At 32.6% G+C, this 25,360-nt stretch overlaps 2 protein-coding genes across 2 annotated transcripts; both read right to left on the reverse strand.

The window, feature by feature from the left end:
* Window positions 1-7,714: 7,714 nt before the first annotated feature.
* LOC114741157 (TMV resistance protein N-like) lies at window positions 7,715-13,226 on the reverse strand. Its single transcript, XM_028929408.1, has 6 exons — window positions 12,730-13,226; window positions 11,222-11,366; window positions 10,285-11,130; window positions 9,878-10,150; window positions 8,485-9,294; window positions 7,715-8,263 (listed from the first exon to the last, which is right to left on the reverse strand). Exons 1-6 carry the CDS (start codon window positions 13,224-13,226, stop codon window positions 7,715-7,717), a joined length of 3,120 nt encoding a protein of 1,039 aa, XP_028785241.1.
* Window positions 13,227-16,640: 3,414 nt separating this feature from the next.
* Window positions 16,641-23,703, reverse strand: LOC114741158 (TMV resistance protein N-like). The gene is made up of 2 exons (XM_028929409.1): window positions 23,537-23,703; window positions 16,641-17,193 (listed from the first exon to the last, which is right to left on the reverse strand). The coding sequence occupies exons 1-2, from the start codon at window positions 23,701-23,703 to the stop codon at window positions 16,641-16,643; spliced, it is 720 nt and encodes a 239-aa protein (XP_028785242.1).
* Window positions 23,704-25,360: the final 1,657 nt, after the last annotated feature.

Consider the following 25,360-nt stretch of genomic DNA (forward strand, 5'->3'; position numbering starts at 1 on the left):
TTTTTTATTAAAAAATGTATTGTTAATTCTAAATCGAAACTTGTAATTTCAAAATCAGGACTTATTATTTTCAGATGAATTGTTGTCATTTTTAATTGTTTCACATATTATGTATCAGGAAAAATATCTTGTTAATTTCAAATCGGGACTTTTTATTTCACAATCAGGACTTATTAGTCCTAGATGAATTGTTGTTACAATCTGGAGCCAAAATAAATGAGTTAACTCATTTTTTTCTTGCATTATAATATTTACAAAGCTTGTTGGCTTAGTGGTTATCTTAAATTTAGGATCCACTTGGTTGGGGATCAAATTCCATCAACCCTACTTCCCTCTCACTTTAAAAAATAATCTTCCTACAAAACAAAAAGGGAAAAAACCCAACCCACTAGCAGCAAGCTCGTTGGTGGCCAGGGCTGGAGCTTTGGCATCAACAGGCGGCTAGCCAGTTGCCAGCAATTGCTCCGGTGAGGGGTAAATCTTTTTCTTTTTTTTTTAAAAAAAGGGCCATTTTTGTCAATTCTTTTAATTTTTAAATGTTAATTTAGGTTTATTTTCTTATTTATCATTTTGAAATGTTAGGTGCTTGAATTGGCTGTAAATACTAATTTCAGAATTTTTTTTAAAAATTTCCCCTAGAATATTCTATTTATTCATATATTCCCCACATGCCTAGTATAAGTCATTTTAAATTAATTTTAAATATACTAAAAATAATTAAAAGCATTAATTTTATTATAAAATTTTAGCCATTTTCAATATTATATGTTTGAACTATACTCATCTCCAACAGCATATTAATTTCCATTCTGTTTATTATTCTGATTAAATATGGACAAACGTGAAAAAGAAAATTTAATACTCCTAAGAACTGTCAAATATCTTGAAAAAAAAAAGGACCAAAAACCGAAAGGAGTTTTCAATAAATTCTTTATGATTTTCATTTGTATTCATCAGTGCCGCGTGTAACTAACAATTGGCTAAGGCTAACAATTGTTTGATAGCTAATGATACAAAGATCTCCAAATCACTAATTGGAAAAACCATCTTTCTCAAATGAAAAGTTTGGTGTTATTTAATTGTCCTACAATACATGAAAGGGAAAGTAATATTAATAAAAAAGAGAGTCCATGAAACGTCAATTAGTATGCGGGAAAGAAGAGGCTCGCCTTGATATCTTCTCTGTGTTACTGAGTTTTCCTTTATCAGTTCTCAGGAGCTTCTTGGGTCGTTCACAATTAGGTGGAGAAGCTAAAGCCATTGCTTTTCGTTTGAATGATGCTGTTGAAACATGAGAAGACTTGTACTGTACATTCTCCACGTTCGTTTCCTTGTTCGCATAAACTCCCCACATAACTATGGATGTATCTGGTGAGTCAGTAATAACTTGTATTTTCATGTCATTCCAATCCAACCCCATATACTTTTTGAGAAGGTTTTGCTCTTCTTCCATAACTCGCAAGTCCGCCTGATATGTTCAATTATTTATATATTAATTCATGTATTTTTTGAGCTCATTTAATGTGCTTAATGGTTATAAATTACATCATTGATGAATAAATATTTATTAAAAATTAATGCATGAGCTAATAAGACAAAGCGTAAAACTGTCATTATTTTGATAATTATTTAAATATATGATATTACACTGTGTTTAAATGGCATTACAGGACATTTTGATATTTTGGAGAGATTGGAAAAATCACAAAGAAGGACCTCAGTTTTGATTAACAGGGGGGTGTGATGTAAAACGCAACGTTGCAACTTAGGGTTGGAGAGAGCATCATCATCGCGGAGAAAAAGACGGGACTGAGAGTAGCAGAACGGCGGCAGAACGAGGGGTTCTTCATCAGCATTCCTTCTTATATATATGCGGCAGATCCACACCTCATAGGGTACACACACGTAAGTGACGTAACCATCCTTCATCATCTTCCTCATTCACCATCTACCATCGCCCCCCTTCAACCATCAACGCGGGGAGAACTGGGTACTGGAATCAGAGCTCGGCAGAGACAGACGGAGAGGCAGCGACCTTCAACTCATTCTTCCCATCACCGCCGGCAAGCCCTGTTCTGATTCTGTCACCGCTTTCGACCTGATAGCATGGCGTTTCTGATCATTCTCATGGCTGCCGTGGACTTCGAAATTTTGTTGGCAGAAATTCAAGCCATGTGTAGCTAATTTCACCAAGCTTCTTAGTGACAGAAGATTGGGTTTGAGCTTTAGAGTTAACTAGGGGAGTTTTTTGTGATTGGATTGAATTTCGTAATTTGATATTTATATATATATACATTCTGTTTGAAGTTCTATATAATTATATTATTCTTTCATAGTTCCTGAATTGAGTGTTCTTTACATAGAGACCAAATTACATTAATCTAATTCAATGTTATTTTTAATTGGTGGTCCTAGTTAGAGTTCTAGGACATCCATTAATTAAGATTACTTGAATTAATCAGTGACTAAGGTTAAAGACAACCTGATTTCATTTTTCAAGAAGTATTCTCCCGTATTTTTCCTAAAATCCAAATTTTTATCATTACTATCTTTTTAATTAATTTTCTTTATTTTTAATTTTAAATTAACTTTTCATTTTTTTAATAGAAAAGAAAATTCCAAGAACAAAGTATTTTGAATTGTTTTTAAAATCTTTTTTATAGCAATTTTGATTTTGGTTAATTTAGTACTTAATTAATTTTTAGATCTAATCAGAGAACGATTTTGATTTGCATTACTTACTGCATCTTAAATCCAATTTAATTTGATCCCAAAGGCGACATGGAGGATCAAATTACCTTTCCGAGCATCTTTATTACAAAATGCATCAAAACGATCTATCCTTATTGGGTGACCATTCATACTGAACCAAAACCGGAAGGAGGCCTGTTCCCTCTCATGTTCGCTTTCCCTGCGACCTCAAAGCAACAATATAATACCACGAGGTAAATTCCCACGAACGCGAAAAGACAACGTATTTCCTTCGCAGCAATTGTTGAACCGATCAGGAAATTTGGTTACTGGCACAGTGATTTTCAAGTCAAGCAACTCCTTTTGTGCCTGATTTACCAAAACAGCAGAGAGACCATTTAAATATTAGAGAATCCTAAAATTTTCTCAAGAAATTCATCAATTCAATACATTCAAAGTTCAACCATAGTTTTATGGATTGTTGTCTTGCACAGGCGAATTGTCTGGTTGGCGAAACTGACTTAATTTAATTATATTAACGTTTGAAACGGCAAAAGAAAGAAAGAATAGATCGTAAACAAAACAAAGAACGAAAGTAGAGAAGATAGCACGTTCTAGTTGAAGGAAAAGAAAAGAAAAAAGAAAACAATTGGAGAGGAAGAAGACGATTGTGAAGCAGAGGACCAGAGAAGGACACATATGGGCTCTATCGCTTGGTCTTCTTAAAAAAATCTTCCCTTCCCTCACAAGCGATGGTCTCTACTGATCTCAGTTTCGCAAGCCATCATGTCTCTTACTCACTCATCGATTTCCCTCGGTTGCTAATCCTTTCGCCATCATTCTTGACTTCTCAATATTGCTCTATCTCATGGTTACGCTCGTCATGGGCAGTCGTTTTCTCACGTTTTCTTTTTCCTTTACGCCATCACTGTCTCCAAAGCTGTAAAACTAATTTAGACTTCTTTCACCCTACATTCAAAGCTTGTGGTCTCTTTACTGGATGGAGAAGAATAACCCAATAAGCCGCTCAATACCTGAGATATAACTGATTCGTATGGGGTTAGATCAGATCACGCCGAGTTGCAAATCCCTCGATTCAAGCAATGAATCAGACGAGGCAAATGGGATATTTGATGGTTTCCGGTCAGTCCATCCGATCTGGTTTTGCATACATTCATACATACATATAGATATATATATATATATATCTAGTCTTTGTCTGCAGTGGTTGGGTTCGGCAATAATAAGGGTTATGTCTCAATCAACTTGTGTATTTTTCTGGCCAACTTAATTAGTTAATCGTTGTTTTTAGGCCTTGGCCAAAAAACAAATACAAAATCTTTTTTGGGGGGCTGGATAAGATCAAAAGAAAGGACTCGTGATGATAGCCGTCTTTGTGGCAGTGGTTGGATTAGAAACTGATCAACATATACACGACTTGTTTCGTGGGATCGCATCTTTACAGGCCCCCAGAACTAATCAGTGAAATTTCGGCTTAATACCAACACTATTACTGTAACTTCCATGGTGAAACAAGAAACTATATCTAACCTTGAAGGTAATTAAGGCGTCACCATAAAGAATATTCTATTTATTCCTATATTCCCTACAGTTCTGGCCTATTATAAGTCATTTTTAATTGATTATACATATTTAAAAAAACACTGAAAAGCATTAATCTTGTTATAAAATTTTAATAATTTTCAATGTTATACATATAAACTACACTAAACTTCAACATCATATAGATTTCTACTCTCTTACTATCCTCATTAAATATGAGTAAATATGAAAAAAACTTAATACTCCTAAAAACTGTCAAATATCTTGAGGAAAAAAAAGGATTAAAAGCATCTTTTAGAAGATGCCCTCTACATAAAACCGGAAGGAGCATTCATAAATTCTTTATTATTTTCATTTGTATCCAGTGCCACATGTAACTAACAAGTGGCTCACAATTATTTGATAGCTAATGATACGAAGATCTCCAAACAAGATTGCTACTTGGAAAAACCATCTTTCACCTGTAGCATGAATAACTATTTTGCTGTTATTCAGGAGGTGTTTGGATGAGACCAAACTATGGTTTAGAAAATAGCTTCTAGAAAATAGATTCTTAGAAGAATAGATTTTGTGAAAAATAAATTTTGTGAAAAAATGATTCTAATAAAGTAAGAGGATTTGGATAGTTATTATCATAAGTACTTTTTATATGTGCAAATTATCAAAAACGATATAAGTTAATATGATAATTATATGAAAGATAGATTTTATATTATATTTTAATTTCAAGAAATAAATTTGTTAATAATATATTTTTGTCCAACATAATTAATAATATACAAGAAAATATAATTAATAAATAATTAATATGTATATATATTTATAAAACATAAGATTAAATATGTTTATAAAAAAATAATTATTTTTTTGCTAACAGAAAAATTTTAATATTCTTTAAATATTTTAAACATGAAATCCCATAATATTTTTTTATAACTAATTTTTGTAACAACATACTACCTCCGATCTTTAATATAATTAATTAATTGTTACTACGAGTATTTATATTTATAAAATATAAGATTAAAAATATTTTTGAAGAAGATGAATAATTTTTTGTGAACAGAAAATTATTAATTTTCTGTGAAGATTATAAATATGAAATGGCATATATTTTTTCATAAAATTGAATAAACATGCATTAAAAACAATTTATTAATTATTAAAGTAATAATCGTCGTGAGAATATAAGGTATAACATTAATAAAAAATATAAATAAACAAGTGTCATAATAATTAAGATATTGCATTGATATATAGCATTTGTAATATGTTTTTTTATAAACTATATATTACAATCTATGATAAAAGGAAATAAATAAGATATGACTACTATCCTTGTATGTAATTAACAAGTTCATCTCTTATATATGCTGTCACGAACCCAAGCCATGTAAGATGATATTATATTGATGAATGTATATGTGAAAATCCAACTCCATCATCATCTTCTTGTGCATAAGTACTTTCTTCTTCAAACTAAATGAATCTAGGAACAATCATAGGCTCGTTTGACACAATTAATAGATGGTTAATGGGTAGTACTCAATGACAATAATTCACAAGCTTACTAGTACCCATAATATCAATTTATATCATTTATCAAAAAACATATTCATTTTCAAAATTCTTGCATGCCATAGTTGAGTATACAAAGAGGTCATATACTAATTAAAGACCTACAATTAAATACTCCAACTCAATTCATTTAAATGCACACACAAATCATCACAAGCATTTGTCACCCTGATCTTATATCACAAGTATTCTATATTGACAAACGATCAGAACCTTTTACACTTGAATTGCCCTGACAGTATCACAATTCACATCTAAACAAAGTTGAATGTGCAACACCAAATGAGCAGGCCCCAAAAACATTCATATTTCAAGCATATGTAACTAAAATGAACATGCTCCAAAAACACTCCATAAATCCTTAATTAATAGTTTCAAACATATCACGCCTTTCCCCTGACATCACTCTACCACAGTCAAAATCATTTCAATTTGCCCAAAATGTGTAGTTTGCACACTTGTACGTCACAAATATAGCAGAATTCAATTAATATAAGATGTATATTTTTAACCAGAGTTAAAGCAAGATGCGATTGTAGTGCACGTTTTTATACATTTTCCATATTATATATATATATATATATATATATATCTTAGTGGAGGTTTAGAATTCACCATCTTACCACTTTATAATTAATTAGCTAAGACCAAGAACTCTTCCAAATTATCATCTGGGCTCTTTTTTTTACTAGTATTGTTCATAATTTAGTGAACCATGGCGCTCAAATGAAACATTTTAATCAGGAGTTCAGAATAGAGGAAAAATATTCAGAACATATTGCTCAGATAGTGTGGTCAATGTTTTTCGAATCAAAATAATCTCAAGGTACACAGCAGAATGCACAGGCTTTTATAGAAATAAAATTCTTGCACATCAATAGCCCAAACATTTGCAATTCATAAATGTTTTTCTCTATTAATAATTGTCATTCATAAACCTGATTCAATATAATATCACAAAACAAATTTTTGTGAATAATATCAAAGGCTCTCTTTGTCAAGTATCCATCACGGTCAAGATCAAAACTTTTAATCCTCCCTTTTAGCTCATACGTGAGACTAATAACACATTTGAAATAGACTACCCATTTTATAGAGTAGACTATATTTACACAAAATCAAATTGATGCAATGCATGAGTAAAGAAAATGATTGTTCAAGAGGAGAGACGTTACCTACGCGACGGATCTGGGCACCTCCACCTCACTAAAGAATGATCGCACAAAGTGAAGAATGCAGACTACACACCAACGGTGGATGGATCGGACAACCCAATGTGTGATCTTGCTCTTTCAAGCCAACAAACACCTCACCAATGCCTCTTCTTGCGAACCGAGGACACAAATTGCACCACCAGGGACAGCGTCTGTCAAGCGAGCAAGAAACGAGCAAGGAAAAAGGAGAAAAAAAAGTAAGGCTTTGATTTCAATGGAGGGGCATTCTTGCCTGGATACCATTGCCCACCCTCTCACACTTGTAATGATTACACCAACAAAGCCTAGAAGCGAAATGTTTTCGCTTTCTACAAAACCATGGTTTTGAAAGCTAAAACTGTGTGTGTTTGGAAACACCCAGAAGTGCTTTTGAAAAGCACTTTTCCGCAAATCAAGACAAACTCTTTCATATATTTGCTTCGTAGACTGTAAAATCACTTTTGAAACTATGGTTTCAACTCAAACCATGGTTTTTTTAAATGTTGAGGTGTTTGGATGGTTTTGGGCCCAAACCAATTGTCCTGCAATACATGAAAGGGAAAGTGACATTAATTGGGGAAAAAAAAAAGAAGAAAGAAAAACAGAGAGAGAGAGAGAGTCCATGGAACGACAATTGGTACGTAGAAAGAAGAGGCTCACTTTGGCCCTTTCTTTGTGTTACTGATTTTTCATTTATCAGTTCTGAGGAGCTTCTTGGGTGGTTCACAATTAGGAGGGGAAGTCATTGCTCTTTGATTCAGTGATGCTGTTGAAGCATGAGAAGACTTGAACTGCACATTCGCCATGTTTGTTTCCTCGTAGACATAAACTCCCCACTTAACTATAGAGTCACTCATAACTTGTAGTTCCACGTCATTCCAATCCAACCCCATATACTTGTTGAGACGCTTTTGCTCTTCTTTCGTAGAGTGCTGAAAGCAGTCAACTAATAACAAACTACCTTGTCGAGCGTGAACATGCCATGTTTTACAAGGGTCTTTTTTAAATGCATCAAAATCAGGTTTAATTACTTGGAGACCGTTAATACTCATAAAAATTGGGAGGATCTGTTCCCTTCTCCTGTTCGCATTCCACTCGACCTCAAATGCAAGAATAGCACGAGGTAAATTCCCACGAACGCGAAAAGACAACGTGCCTCCTTCACCGCAATGGTTGAACCAATCAGGAATTGTTGTTGCTGGCACATTGATTAGCAAGGCAAGCAACTCCTTTTTTGCCTGATTTACCAAAACAGCAGACAGACTAGTTAAATATTAGAGAATGCTAAAATTTTCTCAAGAAATTCATCCTTCAATACATTTAAAGTTCACCCACAGTTTTATGGGTTGTTATCTCGCACAGGCAAAGTGTTTGGCTGGCGAGACTGACTTAATTTGATTATATTAACGTTTGAAATGGCAAAAGAAAGAGAGAATAGATCCAAAAGAACGAGAAAAACCTGAGAATATAAGTTGTCCAATGATTCTGCGGTTAATGATGTGCAATTCGTTGCATCTATGTAATTCAGCTTTGATGGCAACTCTGGTATGTCTCTTAGCCTCCGGCAGTCAATCACATCTAGCCGCCGCAGCTCAGCACAATCTTTAATGCACTTAGGGAGAGACGCAAAGTCATTCCATGATACATATAACTCTCGCAAATTTCGAAAACAATTCAGAATTAGGTGAAGTTCTTCATCCAACAGACCACAATTCTCGAGACTCAAATACTTCACAGAACACTTGCTGATAATTGGTTGGCTATCTTGCATTAACTTCATCCAAGATTTTCTGTTACGAGGATGAACGCCTCCGCAACCAAGCTTCTCAAGATTTGGCAACATGAATAAGCTGGTTGGAGGTTCTCTAAGACTTCTGCAGGAGTACGCGCCTAAATGTCGAAGCCCCGAAAGATTTCCAATGGACGGTGGGAGCTCCTTAATAGCAGTGCAACTTATTGACATGTAGCCTAGTGCATCCATCTTTCCCGCTACATGCGGGAAGTACTCAAGACTCGTGCATCCTCTAAAACTAAGCCATTCAAGTGATGCCATCTTGACTTCACGTGGAAAAATGGAAAGTTTGGTGCATTTTCCAACATCTAATTTGATCAGCTTAGAGAGGGATCCCAATGAATCATGGATTTTTATCAGATTGTGACAGCGGTGCAAATCCAATATTCGTAAACATTGACATTGAGCCATATCAGGTACTTCAGTTATGAATTGACAAAATGAAAAATCCAAATGTGCCACATAGCTAGTAAAAATCTGCAAAACAAATGCAATACTATTTAATTAGATTGTCCAATTACTAAAACTATGCAAATCCCTATGGATCATCTAGTTTAAAGTCAGATAGTTCAAATTTTATTGTAATTTTTCATAATATTTATTTTAATAGATGCAAATTTTTCCAACGGTCTAAATCTTTTCAGACCACCACGTCCACCTTGAAATTTTCATGGCGAGTGTTAGAAATTTGTTTCACTTGAAACATTTTCTAGACAGCAATGTTTCAAAAACCATACTGAATTAATTGTTAATTATTCATAGAATATGGGGAATGTGCTTTATAATTATTATTCAAAAATATATTAAAGCATCTGCTTTCAAAATATAAAAGACATTTGTAGGTTTTTGAAACATATATATGAGATAACTCTAAAACAATATAGACTATTCAATTTTACAACAACTGTGTTAGACTTATTTAAATCAGAATCATAACGGAGCATGATTATTCTTGATTCTAAGATGAAAATTTACAGCTAAAGAAATTTGGTAGGCCAACAAGAAAAAGAGAAAGAAATTTGACTGAAAAACAACTACAAAGAATTATTTGAAAAAGTACCTTCAGTGGTTCTTCTAGTATAAAAGAACTTTCAGGTAACTTCAAGAAAATTAGTTCTGAAGGAGAAAAATCTTTTGGCAAAGCTGCCAAAGGATATCCCTCCCATTCAAGCCACCTTAAATTATTGGGAAGATAGGTGGGGCCAGTTGAAAGTTGGACATTTCGAATGACAAGAATTCTAAGATTATTCATCTTCTCAAAGGTCATACCACTCCACTTTACTTTTTCTTGTTGAGGAGGATCAAGCATTATTCCTTCAATATTATTGCATCCCTGTAATGAAGATTAAGAGAAGTATCATTAGTAGATATTGCCATATAAATATATGTAACAATAAGTCTGATGCATACATTTTTGTATAAAGAGACTGATATGGTTTAGATTCTTACTAAGTTTTCATGCAATACTCTAAGAACGTCTTCATAATACCATAATCTGCTGCGCTTTTCCGGATGTAATGGTGCCTCTTGTCTGACGATCTCTCTTCCCATTTGTCGTATTAGATCGTGCATAAAAAAATAATCTTCACCAGCAACTGAAGTTATCAGGGATTTATCGACAAGAAGTTCAAAATAAAACCTAGCACCAAAATCACAAGCTTCTACTATTTCTTTGATAGATCTCATCATCTCCTCGTTAATAAAACAAGCAATATCTAGGAAAATACGCTTAGCACCGGCCTGTAAGCAATCATAGCTTATCTTTAGAATTTCATGAATTGTTCTTTCTGGGATTCTTTCATATTGTTCCAATATAGGCTTCCATTCCTGTAAATTTTTATTTGCCAAATTGGAGCCTATGACTGTTAATGCCAGAGGAAGGCCTTGTGCATAACTTATTGCACGACTAGACATATCTTGATAGGTTATTGGAGGTTGGTTCTCATGGAAGGCATGCCAACAAAAGAGCTCACAAGAGTCATACTCATTCAGCTTCATCATTTCAAATGTTTTTTTAACATTGTGTGCAGCTAGCATTTGCTTATTTCTTGTTGTTATAATAACTTTGCTTCCAAAACCAAACCAGTCACACCCTCCCGCAAGTTGTTCTAACTGTTCAACCTCATCAACATCATCAAGAACCAAAAGAACCCTTTTATGAGAAAGCCTATGTTTTATTCTTGATATTCCTTTATCAACACTCCCAATCATCGTAATTTTCCCCAAGAATCTCTGATAGAAGTTTCTGTTGGAGGCGAACGATGCCCTGGTATTTCTTTGTTGCTTCTTTGACATCAAACAAAAAACATGCACCTTCAAATTGGTAAAACATTAAATTATAGACCGATTTTACGAGGGTTGTTTTGCCAATTCCTCCAATTCCATGAATGCCCAACATGCAAACCCTATCACTGGATTGATTTAAAAGTGAAATCACTTCTTCCACACGAGGCTCAAGTCCAACCATGTACCCAATGTTATGTAATTGTTTAGGTGGCAACATAGCATATGCATCTTTAACAATCCTTTCCATAAACCCGATTTCGTTCCTACAAAACAGCAAATTCTCTTGTATTACAAATATGATTCATCCATATAAAATGTTTGTCATTGTTTTTTTTTTTTTGTCATATATTTTTATATGCATTCTTATTTTGATTTATAAAATATGAATGATCTCAAAATCAATTAGCTCTCTCAAATTTGTTATCGCTTCACTGTGTAAATAAAGAGAATCAGGCGTAAAGAAAAATAAATCTAAAAGAATAAAATTGGAAAAAAAATTAAAATTTTTAAATATTAATATTAAATAAAAATTCGAGGTCAACTTGAAATATAAAATCTGTATCAAGCCATATAAACATTCATTCTTTAGATTCCATACAATATATAAGGAAACATTTTGACTTTGTTCATAATTCTAATAATGGACTTTGTAGTCATATATAGTTTGTGTAGACATATGAAAAATAAAGACACTAAGGATCTGTTTGGTACGAGAAAAATGAAGGGATGAAAAATTTTAATGAAATTGATTTTAAAAAATTGATGAAGTGAGATTAAAATTCTTTTATCTCACATCTTCTCTTTATCAAAATTTTATAATCCCACTTCCGTAATTTTACGGTTGAAAACCCTATCAACAATGCCTTTGAAAAAAAAACTCATAAACTATAAAATTATTTTCAGAACCAAAAAAAATTTTAAAATACTCAAGGAAAAATTTAAGGGCCTGTATGTTCATGTTTTTAAATTTTTGTTCTCAAAACAATTTTATAATTTTTTTAAAATTAAGTTTTGGAAACGAAAAACAAACCAAAATTGTTTGGATAATTGTTCCAAAAAATTACATTAGAAAATAAACGTATTGAAATTGGAGGGTAAAACTTCAATAAGAACTCAAGTCCTCAAATGGGAAAAAAAATTGAGGGAGAAAAAAGGGTTTCCTAATTTTGTCAAATAGAAAATAAGAAATGGAAAAACATAAACAAGAAAACAACTAAAAATTATTTTTTTTGCTTTTAAAAACACTTAAATAAAAACGTATTATCAAACAAGTTTTTCTTTAAAAACAACGAACTTTTTTCAAAATAAGAAAACAAATAAGGCCTAAGACTAGTAGATTAATCAAGGGTACTTTTTTTATTTAAGTCGTAAAATTTTGATCCTTAAGGTGCATTGAAATTCCATAATTATTTAGAAATTAACTGATATTAATTGTCTAGTGACAAGGAATATTGAAATTCTCCCAATAATAATTCTTGAGGAATCTAGAGGAGCAACGGTCACTGGTAAAAATTCCAAATATCTTCAACAGTAGTTTGTTATATCATGTCATGACTAACCAATAAAATAATAAAGAATTCGAAAAGTTCATTAGCAGCAATTTGAAAATAGAATAATCATACGTACCTATCTTCAAAAATCCAGGCCTTTGATAAAGAAGCTGCTTCTGACAAAGCAGATTTCCATTTCTGCACTTTCTCTGGATCATCTCTGAATATATCTTCATGAGCAGCCATGGCTGTTGCAAAGCCGTCTCTCTGATACTGAACAGCCATTGGATCCACCTTGTAAAAGATGGGCATAACCACCTGGTTCTTCTCATTCTTACATCGAATTATATGGGCAAGTTCATCCAAGCACCATGTAGAAGTAGCGTAGTTGCTGGAGAATAGAATAATGGAAATCCTCGATCTGTCAATGGCTTTAAGAAGCGTAGGTGAAATCTTTTCCCCTTTGCCAAGCTTCTTGTCATCAATGAAAACATTGATTCCCTTACGTCGCAAAGCATTGTAGAGAGGCACAGCAAAGGAATGGCGAGTATCTTCGCCTCTAAAACTCAAAAAAACATCAAATCTGTATTTGGGTTTGCCGACGAAACTATGGGATGAAACTTGAATAGCCATGGCTACAATAATCTGTGGATGCTACCAAGGGATTGGGATTTGAATAATACTTTAACGAGGCATTTATACAAAAGTGGTGAAGCAGCGAAAAGGACAACACCGCGTTTGATCCTCCATTAACAAATTTCTCCGAAAGTTGGAATTTGGAAAGTTTAGTCAAAGCGTGAGTGTTTCTTTTTTCAAATCCCCCCAAAAGGAAAATGTGGAGGAAGGGGCGTCATTATTATTTTCTTACAAATAAGAAATGGATTGCTGTAGCACACAATATATAGAAACTTTTACATTCTGTATAATTACTATGTTCCCTTTGAAAGTAAAGTACATATCATGAACGCGTTAGGTTGGATGGATTAATAGGTCTCTCTATTTGAGTCAGATTAATGTTCTAATTTGAGTTATCAGATTATCATACCAAAAATAAAGGTATATATATACTGCCTCCAGTTATAAGATAAACTAGTTATAAGATCTATTTTAACTAGATCTTATATTAAGAATAAGAGGTAGTATATCTTTCTCATGGATACATGGACGACTTAAAAAGTTTTTTGAAAGTTGTACCTATTCTTCTAATATCTCAACTGTATCAAAATACTAAAATGTGAAATATATGAATATATGAATATAATAAAAATATGAAGAAAAAAAAAAAACGTTCTACTCATATGAACTTTACTTAAACTAAGTGTCTAGAGGTTTGAAGATATATGTATGACCCAATTTAGTCAGGAAAGGTCCACTTTTTTTTCCCAAGTACCCAAGTGTGACCATACTGATATTTTGCCGATGAAATATGCTCTTCACAATTCACCGGGGAAAAAAAAAAACAGCTTAAGACTAGTTTTTCTTTTTATGGGCTTTTGGATAATTTGTGTGCATAACAGTCATTCCCATGCAATCAACCAGAAAATATAGAACGTGAATGTCTTAGGAAATCAACTGCTCGGTGTTACACCATCTAATGTAATCGTCTTTTAACATTTTTATTTGGTTTGCAATAATTGCATCAACCTTGAATATTTGATTATTAAAAAAATAAAACAGAAAAAGAAAAAGAAGACCTAAACCATTTTGTGCGGCCTTGAATATTTAAGAATGACTTGACCGTAATTTTGTCGGATGTCCCATGCAACTTTTCTGTCCATTTGTTAGAAAATTCCTCACCCAAATTTCTCTCCAACTTTTCTGTCCTCCTTCCATCAACATTTCTTCCCGTCCAAACGGATGGTCAAGGACGCTACTTTCCATGAAATTTTGGTGAGGAATTTTCTACCAGAAGTGAGTAGGCTTGGAATGTTTTAGAATGACGTGACGCGGATGCGGGAAGTCATCTACAGGAGTCCCAGCTCAAATAAAATCAAACAAGAAGTAAACGGCGACAGTCATTGCCTAATACTTCCTCGAATCTTCCTTATCTTTAATATATAAGAGTTAGATAATTAATTTAAGAGTATTAAAAAAATTAATTAATTAAGTTAATTATTTATAACAGATATGTATGGGCTTTCTTAATGAATTATCTTATTTAATTATGCATATTGAAACTATATCTACTTAGTGGATACTCCTTACAATCAATAAGAATGTTTTAAAAAAATTATAAATTTAAGAAACAAAATAAACTAAGATTTTATATTTAAGGTTGAATTCAATTCCCAAAAAAGTTTTTATATTAAAAATAGGAGGTAAACTCTCTGGAGGTTTTCCTTCAATATTGCTGGATGATTCCATTAGATTGTCTTCAAATATAATATAAGACATTAATTTATTTTTTCTTCTAAATTTATAATTTTTTTCTAAACGTATTCTTATTAATTATAATGGGTTGCCCTTCAAAAAAATAATTTAAATAATTCACATGATTAAATCGAATAGTTTAGGAAAACTAACACATATCAGTTATAAATAAACAACTTAACTACTTCATTTTCTCTCCCTAGTATAAGGGTCTTATATTTAAGACTGGAGGAGTAGTATTTTTTTCTCATGGGAAAAATTAAAACACAATACTGAAATGGAGATGCAAATGGCCCCAGTGTCATTTTTTTAAAGTTATTTTAAAATTTAAAATTATTTTTAATTATAAATTAGACTGATTATCTTGTTATTAATGATTCAAAATATTTTTATAAAGTAAAAAATTGAAATCACCTGTCTTGCTATAATATTTATTAAATAAATTAAACATGAATATTTTAATATATTTTTATACTAGCTAGCTGGATAGAAGTATTAAGGCCCTTTGACTTTTCTCTATTCCTAAATTATTTTCTTCCAATCATGGAAATGAAACAGAATGTTTAATTTAACCCTTGTCATTTCATATTAAATATAAATGTCGCACCCCAATTAGAACTTTGGTTTCGTTTTAAAATAATGCCAAAATATACAAATAGCTGAGCCGGCCGATGGGAATTAACGAACAGAGCCGCATATAATTTAGTTCTTGTGTTTTTAAAAAAAAATGAAATTATATATCTAAGAAAGATAGGGACTAAGTTATAAAATAGTTAAAAATTAAAAACTATAGGGATCAAGTTGTATTGAGTAAAAATCCAGAAATTGAGTCACAACCGAGTCAAAATTATAGGGATTGAGTTGCACCAAGTCAAAACGTATGGACTGAGTTACAAACAAATTAAAATTATAAAAAATAAAAAATTAATTTTTTTCTTTTTACCTTTTACTCTCAGAATTTAAGAGAGATCATATTTATCTTACCAAAAAAAAATAAAAAGCATTTTAAGACTAGTTTTTAAAAATGAGCTCTCACTTTCTATTTATGTTCATAACAATCATTAAAATGCGTTGAACCAGAAATTGTAAGGCGTGTTGGTAAACTAAGTGGTATGTATTACACCATTTAATGTAGTCATCTTTTTTCAATTATATTTTTATTTGCTTTGGAACAATTGCCTCAACATTCAACTGTTAATTATTTAAAAAAAGCAATAAAGCAGAAAATTAAAAGAAAAAGATGGCCTAACCATTTGTGCCCTACTCAACAGTGGATTGACACATCCATAGTAAAAAAAATCAGATCGAACTAACCGGCTCAATCGAAAAATTGACTAGTGGTCCGGTCTGGTTAGAGTGTTGGACTGGTCAGAAATTAAACTAGTATCAACCTAGTCAAACTGGGTGAAAACAAGTCAAAGCTATGGTGTCATCCAATTAAACCAATATCAACCTGATCAAATCGGCTAGTGAGCCAATGCACATTTCCGTGCCTCCATGCCTTTATTTTTAAAGTTGGAGCCCATTGCTTTCAAAGCCGAAGGAAGGCCTTGTGCATAACTCACCATATGGTTGGAGATTCCTTCATACTCCACTGGAGGTTTGTCCAAGTGGAAGGCATATCGAGAGAAAAGCTCAAGAGAGTCATTGTTATTTAGCTCCTTCATTCCATATTCATCAATATATATGACCATCAATCAGTAATTGATTATTTCTTGTTGTCACGATGACTTTACTGCCATTTCCAAACCAATGACGACCTCCCACCAGTTGTTCTAATTGTTCCATCTCATCTATGTCTTCAAGAACAAGAAGAACCCTTCTAAGACATAGCCTCTGCTTTATCTTAGAGATCCCTTCTTCAACACTTCTAAACTTGATCTTTTTCTTCTCATCAAGAATCTCTGATAGAAGCGTCTTTTGAAGACGTACCATGCCTTTGCTCCCTTTAGGAGCTGTTCTGATGTCAGCAAGAAAACAAGCCTCTTCAAATTGGTGGACAACTGAATTATATACAGCCTTGGCAAGTGTCGTTTTGCCAACTCCTTCAGTCCCATGAATTCCTAAAATAGACACAGTATCAAGAAGTGACGTCACATCTTTTATGCAAGCATCGAGTCCAACTATGTGCTCCACAATATGTAAGCGTTTAGGCGGTAACTTGGAAAATGCCTCTTCAACAATCTTCTCAACAAAGTCATATTCAGATCTACACTTGAATGCATTGACCCTTCTTTAACACCATGAAGTTTAAAGGGTAAATTAAGTCATTTCTTTTTCAATATTTCATCATATAAAATAAAACGTAGTAAGCAAATATGAAAACAAAAGCTAAGAGTTAAAAATATAAAACGTAGTTTGTAGTCAGTAAGTCATACTAATAGTTGGTAGACATGTAAGGGTTTCAGCGTACTCACACATACAATTATACTTTAGTCTTCATAATTCACTTAGCAGATCCAACTAGTCTCCTTGTGTTAACGAGTTGATACTGTAACTCAATATTTTAACTGGTTTTCCAAAGCTTATATCAGTCCTCTATATAATATTCTATCTTCGATATCCTCATCCCTCAAGTCCTTTAAGGTGAATAAGCAGTATTTTTTTGAAAAATTAAAATCAAGCGTTCAAATTTCTAAATGTTTAATTGACACAATACACATCTTTAAGAACCATAACAACAATTTACTCGATTTTTATCAGAATTATGAAATTAAATTGCTCTTCATTTCAGGGAAAGAGACACAAAAATAACACTTAAACTGGAAAATCCTAAAATGGTCACTTGAATTTGTAAAATCCCAATTTAGAGATAAGTGACTAATTTGTTACTTATAAATTTATTGAAATAACCAAATTACCCTTTATTTTTTTTTATTGTTTTTAAAAAACCAATGCCTCTTATTTGTCGGCCGGCCGCTGGAGCTCTAGTGATGGTGGCAGCTACATTCATTGGAGCTTCGGCAGCTAGCCAATAATCAGCCACTGAAGTTCCCGCAGCCAGCAACAATTTTTTAAAATTTTTTTTACAACTTCAATAAAATGATTAACAAGTTTTGTAATGCTATTAACAAGTTTAGTATAGCAGTTAAAAAATTCAAAAAGTAGTATTTTTACAATTTTAATAATGTCATTAACGAGTTCCGTAATTCTATTAACAAGTTCGGTATATCATGTAATAACAAGTTTTCTAAAAAATACAAAAAGTGATAATTTTACAACTTTGTAACTACTTTTTTTGAAAATTTTTACAATTTCAGTAAAACGACTAATAAGTTTTGTAACTCTATTAACAAGTTCAGTATAGCAATTAATAATAGTTTTTCCAGAAAAATAAAAAAGTAGCACCTTTACAACTTCAGTAATGCCGTTAATAAATTTCGTAACTCTACTAACAAGTTCGATATAGCATTTAACAATAGGTTTTCTGAAAAATTTAAAAAGTGGCATTTTTATAATTCTAGTAACACGGTTAATAAGTCATGTAACGATATTAATAACTCTCATAAAGATTGATGTTTTTAATATTAACTTCCTATGAAAGTTGTACAGTAAAATTTTTTCACTTATTAGACAGCCATTATGATCATGAGAGTTGATTCAGGAAAACATCGTAATGATTGGAAGTTGATTCGCCGGAGGACGATCCAGAAGAAGATGATGGCTCTTGATTTGCAGTGATCATAACTAAGGGATAAAGGCATTGGATTTGGAAGAATTTGATCCGCTCAAAACATATAGCCCACATGGCTTTCTCTGCCCCCGAGTTCTGAGCGGAACACGACACCAAAATTTCATGGAAGGTGCCCTTCGCCTTCGCTATGAGTTTCTCTGCTCCTTCGCAATTCACACGGCGACTCTGACTCTCAGCACACGTCCGGAACCCGGGATGGGTTAATGTTATGTCCCACGTCTATGTGAGCCGCATACAAGAGTTTTTGTTGAGCAGCTGAGTTACCTATTTGTCTTTTTTTTAAATATTTTTGTTAATCAAATATGTTGATTAGAATTATTATTATTATAAAAATTAGATAAATAAGAAAAATAAAATAGATTAAAATTTTATATTTAAAACTAAAATAGAAATCAAATATACGCAGTAATATTCTCTCGGCGAAAGCGGTGCAAATGAGGAGAAAAGGAGAAGAAATAATAAAACTTCAACTAAAATACATGTACAGATTCTCACATGATCAACCAAATCAAAGTTTAAATTTCTCTTTTCTATCTACAGGGATCCTTTAATAGGCAATCCTAAGGTATGTCAGGATTAAATGTGTGGCAAATCAAAATTTAAATTTTTATTCTTATTCGGAGGAGTATTTTCCTTCAACAGAATGGCATTGTTTTTTTTTTTTTTTTGGGTTACATAAAGTTTAGATGAGTTTGGTCCCAGGAGCTCACCAGAACTAAGGCATGCTTCCAGGCTCAGAGAACGCTTACAGAGGTACTTACAGATTGTCCACCAACAAGATCCTCATATCGACAGCGGAATTCAAACTCACAACTTCGTAAGTTCTGAGTCGATTTCTTAGCAACTAACCCAACTCTTGTTGGTATGGTCTTGTCTATTTTGAAATAGACTTGTGGGGTTTGTTCTATTATTGGGCTCGAAAGTATTGGGCTTAATAGATGAATTCTGATCTGTCTTTACATGCCCCCAAACGAGGATGGGTTTCTCTTTTCATTTTATGAATTTTGGGGGGGGGGGGGGAATCGACACCAAGTTTTTCTTTAGATATGATTTTTTTTTAAAATGGGCAAACATTTTGTTAGATTTTTGTATTATTAGGTAAGTATATGATATTACAATGAGTCAATTGATAGGCAACCGTGAGTTAATTGAAAAGAGATTTTTAATTACGATGTGATGGTCAGTTTTTTTGTCATAATCGTAATATTTTATTATGTCTGTGTGCGCATTAAATTTGTAATATGTTTATGACGATAATAATGGTGTGTCTTATGTTTCATTTCTTAATGGCACTCTTTTGTATTACTTCTTCAAATACTTTTTTTTTGACCGGAACTTCTTCAAATACTTTGTACCTTAAGTAGTAAATACTGCCATCAGGTTTTAAATTTCGAACACTGATATCGGTCTTGAGTATGTATAAAAAGATGTTTGGGTAAGAACACAATTATAATTTTAAAAATATTTTTACGGTATACGAAGTAAATATATGAAAGTTTATCTTGATTTGTGAAAAAATATTTCTGAAAAATGATTATAGAGTTACCCAAAAACCCCAAGTCTATTATAAGTTATACGCAGGAAAATAATTAGTCAAAATCTCGGCGCCCCCTAATGATCCATTTGATTCGGCACGCAATAAATTATGCACAAAATTTTAAATCAGCGGTGCATATAGATTTTATGCATAATAAAGCAATGAGTAGAAATTTTTTCTACGTAACTGTACCAAAAGCAATTGGGCAATAAACATTATTTTTTTCATTGTAATTAAGGAGTACTGTTTATCCTAAGTTATTTATTAGAGCAATATAGCGGCTCAATTGTCATCATTTGATTAGGACATTGCGTTGACCATTAAATCCATATTGACTTTAGGTGGACGAGCGCTTTACGCCTACAATGTTTATAGAGAAGCAATTATTATCTTAAAGTGGAATAATATGGAGCAAAAAATACTTCATGTGTTTTGGCTAAAACATGTTGCGTCATTATTTCACATTTTCATACCCGATCTATTTTTAAAAGAATAGAGTATTACAAGATTTTAAGAATATAATTAATTGATTAATAATTGATTTTTTTCTGTGTGATGCACAGACTAGTATATTTGATTAAATTTATAATTAGACAATAGTTACATTTAATTTTAATATATTATTCAAATTCAAAATTAATTGTTAATTTTTTTTATTTGAGCTTCTAATTGAAATCCCATTTAATTATAATGCTTCACATTTAATTCAATATATTTAAATCTCAATCAAGATATTATGTAAATCTTATTAATAGAGTATATTCAAATTGCACATTATCATATCCGACCAATTTTTTTAAACGAATTGGGTATTTAAATCTCATTCAAGATATTATTCAAATCTCATTAATGAAATATATTCAAATTACTCCATTTTTAAAAGAATCGGGTATTATAAGATTTTAAGAATGTAGTTGACTTCCAATTGAAATCCCATTTAATTATAATGCTTCTCATTTAATTCAATATATTTAAATCTTAATCAAGATATTATTCAAATCTTATTAATTGAGTATATTCAAATTGCACATTTTCATACCGACCCATTTTTTTAAACGAATCGGCTATTTAAATTTCAATCAAGATATTATTCAAATCTTCTTAATAGAATATATTCAAATTACATATTGTTATACCCAATCCATTTTTAAAAGACTCGGGTATTATAAGATTTTGAAAATATAGTTGATTGATAGTTGATAGTTGATGATTAATGTCTTCTTTTGTCCTTTTTTTCCCTTGTTTATCAAGCTACCCAATAATAAAATCTTTTGGTATTTTTTATTGATAACGTCAACATCAGTAAGCTCTCAAAATGTTTTAGTCCTTATACTTTGGACTAATGTTTTTAATGGAAATTATGAATTATAAAATATTTGCTGCTGAAAGGAGACTGTTTAAGTCCAAACGAATAAGGCTAACAAAGATGTAAATCCAAAAGAATAAAATATGTGACAAAATAAAACTTTTAAATATATCTATCAAATTAATAGAAAATTTTCTCAAATATAAAATATAAAAATTATATACCCAATCACGTGATTCGCAAATATTAACAGTAATATGTATTTTTCATATTCCATACAAGATATAAGAAAATCTGTCTGGCTAACTAAAAAGCTAACTGATTCTAGTCTCCTTTGGATTGTTGTTGGAGAAGGTAAAAACGCATGGAAAAGTGTGAAACTAAGACTTGTGGTTTATTTGGGTGAAATTGGTTATTTGGATGGATTTTTTTTTTGTAACTGACTTATAAGAAAAAATAACTTTTCTAATCAACTCATGGAAACACAATCTAGATCAACTTTTTTAACTGACTTATGAGAAAATTGTGCAAAACTTACGATCTAATTAGTTATGTGATTTCATTTATTTTAATTAGAGACCAAATGAATTTTAATTTGTATTTATGTTTGTCCATTATGTATATTTAATTAATTATTTATAATGTGTTTTCAAATTTTTCTTCGTAACAAATCTTTTTATTTTATAATTTCACAAGTAAACTATTTATATTTTATCATAATACTTTTAAGCATTTTTTAAACTATTATCACATTAAAAACATAAAATTTCAAATACTACTATTCAATAAAATTCATACCATTTTCAGTCATTTTACAATTAAACTAACTTTTTTATTAATCATTCAAAGAATTTTCAATTTTTTCAACTGACTTTTTAAAAACACCTATCCAAATATAAATCGTATTACACTAACTGATTTTTACTTTAACTTCAGTTACAAAAATCAGTTGGACTAGAAGTCAGTTATACTTAACGCCAATCCAAACATACCCTTTGTAGTTATATAATTGAATTTCCAAAGTAGGCCAACTTTCTAATATCAATAGGTCGTCTGCTTAAAAGCATGCCTTCTACAGGATTTCCTGAAAACATGTTTGTCACATAACTTGATTTAGAAGGACATTGTGGCCAATTAAAAAAAAACAAAAGAAAAAAGACGTCGAGGTATAATTGTTCGTTTAACCGATACGGTGACAGTCACATTAATTATCAAATAGCAATTGGATAAGTATTCCTATAAAACAAACAAAAAATCCTAAATACCCAGGAAAATAGAATATTGAAAATCTCATCTGCAGAAGGTAATTAATTAGGAAATAATACACCAAACATACGTACCCATCTTCAAAAAGCCACGCTGATGATAAGCTAGCAGCTTCAAACTAAGCAGACCTCCATTTTCTTACTTTCTCTAAGTCATCTCTGAACCTATCTTCAAGAGCAGCCATAGCTTCCTCAAAGCTATTTCTTGTTGTGAAATAATGCAATATGTGTGTCAAATAAAGTCCCACATGGGAAAGATGAGAAGAAGTCTAAGTGTATAAATGAGATCAAGCATCCTTGGGGGGGTAAATGGGCCAAGAGGGAAGTGGGCCTCGCGCACACAACAACAGGCCACCAGGAGGGAAATGCAGTTGTAAACCGGCGATTTCCCCCCCTGCGCGTGAATTAAACGCGGTAAAGCCTCATTTTACGAAAATTATTTTAAACTTTGTTGAATATTTTTTAATAAAATTATGCTTACCAGAAAAGCCTTATTTTGGACCTGTTAAAAGTCAAGAGGCTTACTGTTTCGTTTTGTGGCCGACCGGACGCGTCTCGCGGGGTGTAGGCGAACGTTGTGTGCACCAACGTTCGCGTTGTTCCGTCTCCAACGGAACCTTACGTTGCTTCGGTCGTACCCGCTCGGCGAAACAGAGGGATGCGTCCTCCGGTGATGTGGCCATTCGCGCCTATATAAGGGACTGTCCAGGCAGCGTGAATATACGACTATTCCATCCTCTTCCTCTTCTCTCCCGCGGTGTTTGTTGTTACAATTGCTTTCGCTGTTCTGCTACCTTGCTTCGCAGGAAGGGTTCGTTTGATCCTGGGGAGTGCCGCTGCCTGTTACACCGAGGGGTTGCGGAATATCTCTCAAGGACAGTGTCCTTGTGACGCGACTCGAACCGGATTTGCTGTTCCTCCTTTGCTGCCGCCAACATTTCTCTAGCACTGGACATCCAACGGATCCACCTTGCAAAAGATGGGCATAACCTGCTGGTTCTTCTGCTTCTTACACCAAACGATATGGGATAGTTCCTCTAGGCACCATGTGGAGGTAGCATAGTTCTTAGAGAACACAATAATGGAAATTCTAGATCTCTCAATGGCTCTAGGAAGCGTAGGTGAGATCTCTTCCCCTTTCCCAAGCTTGTTGTCATCAATGAAGGCATTGATTCCCTTACGTCGCAAAAGCATTGTAGAGAGGAACAGTGAAGGAGTGGCGAGTATCTTCTCCTCTGAAACTCAGAAAAACATCGTACCTGTACTTGATTTTGCTGGTGAAGGCAAAGGGTGATACTGGTGTCGCTACTTGAAGCGCCATGACTGTGATAATGGCAATGGTGAAGCTACGGTTTTGAGAAATTTGTTCAGTGTTTGATTCATCATCTAAGCGTGGAAGATGGTACGAAGCTCTCGGGTTGGAACGTGCAGATCCATTAATTTCATTTGCATGGTCTCACAAGTCAATGGTGATGATCTGCATCCAAGATGATGCCGCGTTTTTGTTCGACTTTCATCTTAAAGCAATTTTTTGTGATGAGTCCCGAGTCACGAGCTCATTCAATGGATGAACCATGGTTGGATAATAGACAATTGGTCATAGTTAAATTAACATATTGTAAATAATTATGGGATGTTTGGTGGTTCCCCTTCTGTTACTCCTCAGTTTTTCCCTACCTTCCAAATGTTGATGTGTTTTCTTTTTATTGTTAAATTCTACATAAAATAAATAATGTTTTATTATTTTATAGGTGAAAAATGGTGAATATTTCAATTTTTTAAAGAAATAATAATCTAAAATTTGTGTAATTTCTTTTTAATTTAAATACAAACTCTTAAAAAAATCATTAAAAATTTGAAACTGTATCATTTTTTGTCTATAACATATCAAAATATCACTTATTTTATGTAAAATCTTATAATAAAAGAAGGAAAAACTAATACCGAAGTCCGTGTAGTTTCCTCACAATTTGAATCAAGTCCTTAAAGTTTTTTCTTTATTTTTTTAATTAAATCCTTATAGTTTAATCTGTTTGAGGCACCCATCCTTCCGTTACACGTTAATGGGAGAAGTCTGACGGCCAAGTGGATTAATACGTGGCAACATGGGCTTTTGACTTTCAGAACTAAACAACCAAGCTTCTTCTCCCCTAGGAAAAAAAATGAAAATTTAAGCTAAATAACCAAGGTGCGAGCTAAATAAAGTCAAGTCATTCCATAAGTTGAAAATATTCCTCCAGACATGTGAGCTGCTACTTTTTCCTTAGATATTTTTGGCCTGTTATATTCTATTCAAATCATTGCTTCTCCTGCCCTCTCTGCTCGGAAGCTAAGAAAACACCCAAAGCTCATAACAACGGTCAAATAATTCTATGTGCAATAAGAAAAGAATGAAAATTTAAGCAATTTTGCACCATGGGTCTACTTTGGGCCTTTGCTGCGACGAGAAAATAAAGGCGAAACATAAAATTTCCATTCTTTGTGGTTTGCACTCATTGCTTTTTTTTTTTGGGGGGGGGGGGGCTCTTTTCAGCATCCAAAGTTTACCATTTTTCCTTGAAAAACAGAGGACCGCATTATTCTTTGTCTTTTAAG

This window comes from Neltuma alba, unplaced genomic scaffold (assembly GCF_004799145.2).
Source record: "Neltuma alba isolate B1F8T4 unplaced genomic scaffold, ASM479914v2 tig00003297_pilon, whole genome shotgun sequence".
NCBI classification, from domain to species: domain Eukaryota; kingdom Viridiplantae; phylum Streptophyta; class Magnoliopsida; order Fabales; family Fabaceae; genus Neltuma; species Neltuma alba.

Coding starts and splice junctions, on each gene's coding strand:
- LOC114741157 (XM_028929408.1), bottom strand. CDS start 13,226: ATGGCTATTCAAGTTTCATCCCATAGTTTCGTCGGCAAACCCAAATAC. Junction 10,151..10,284: donor ATTATGAAGACGTTCTTAGA/GTATTGCATGAA, acceptor TCTTCATTACAG/GGATGCAATAATATTGAAGG. Junction 9,295..9,877: donor TACTAGAAGAACCACTGAAG/GTACTTTTTCAA, acceptor TTTGTTTTGCAG/ATTTTTACTAGCTATGTGGC.
- LOC114741158 (XM_028929409.1), bottom strand. CDS start 23,703: ATGTTGGCGGCAGCAAAGGAGGAACAGCAAATCCGGTTCGAGTCGCGT. Junction 17,194..23,536: donor GCAGAACAGCGAAAGCAATT/GTAACAACAAAC, acceptor GTGTTAAAGAAG/GGTCAATGCATTCAAGTGTA.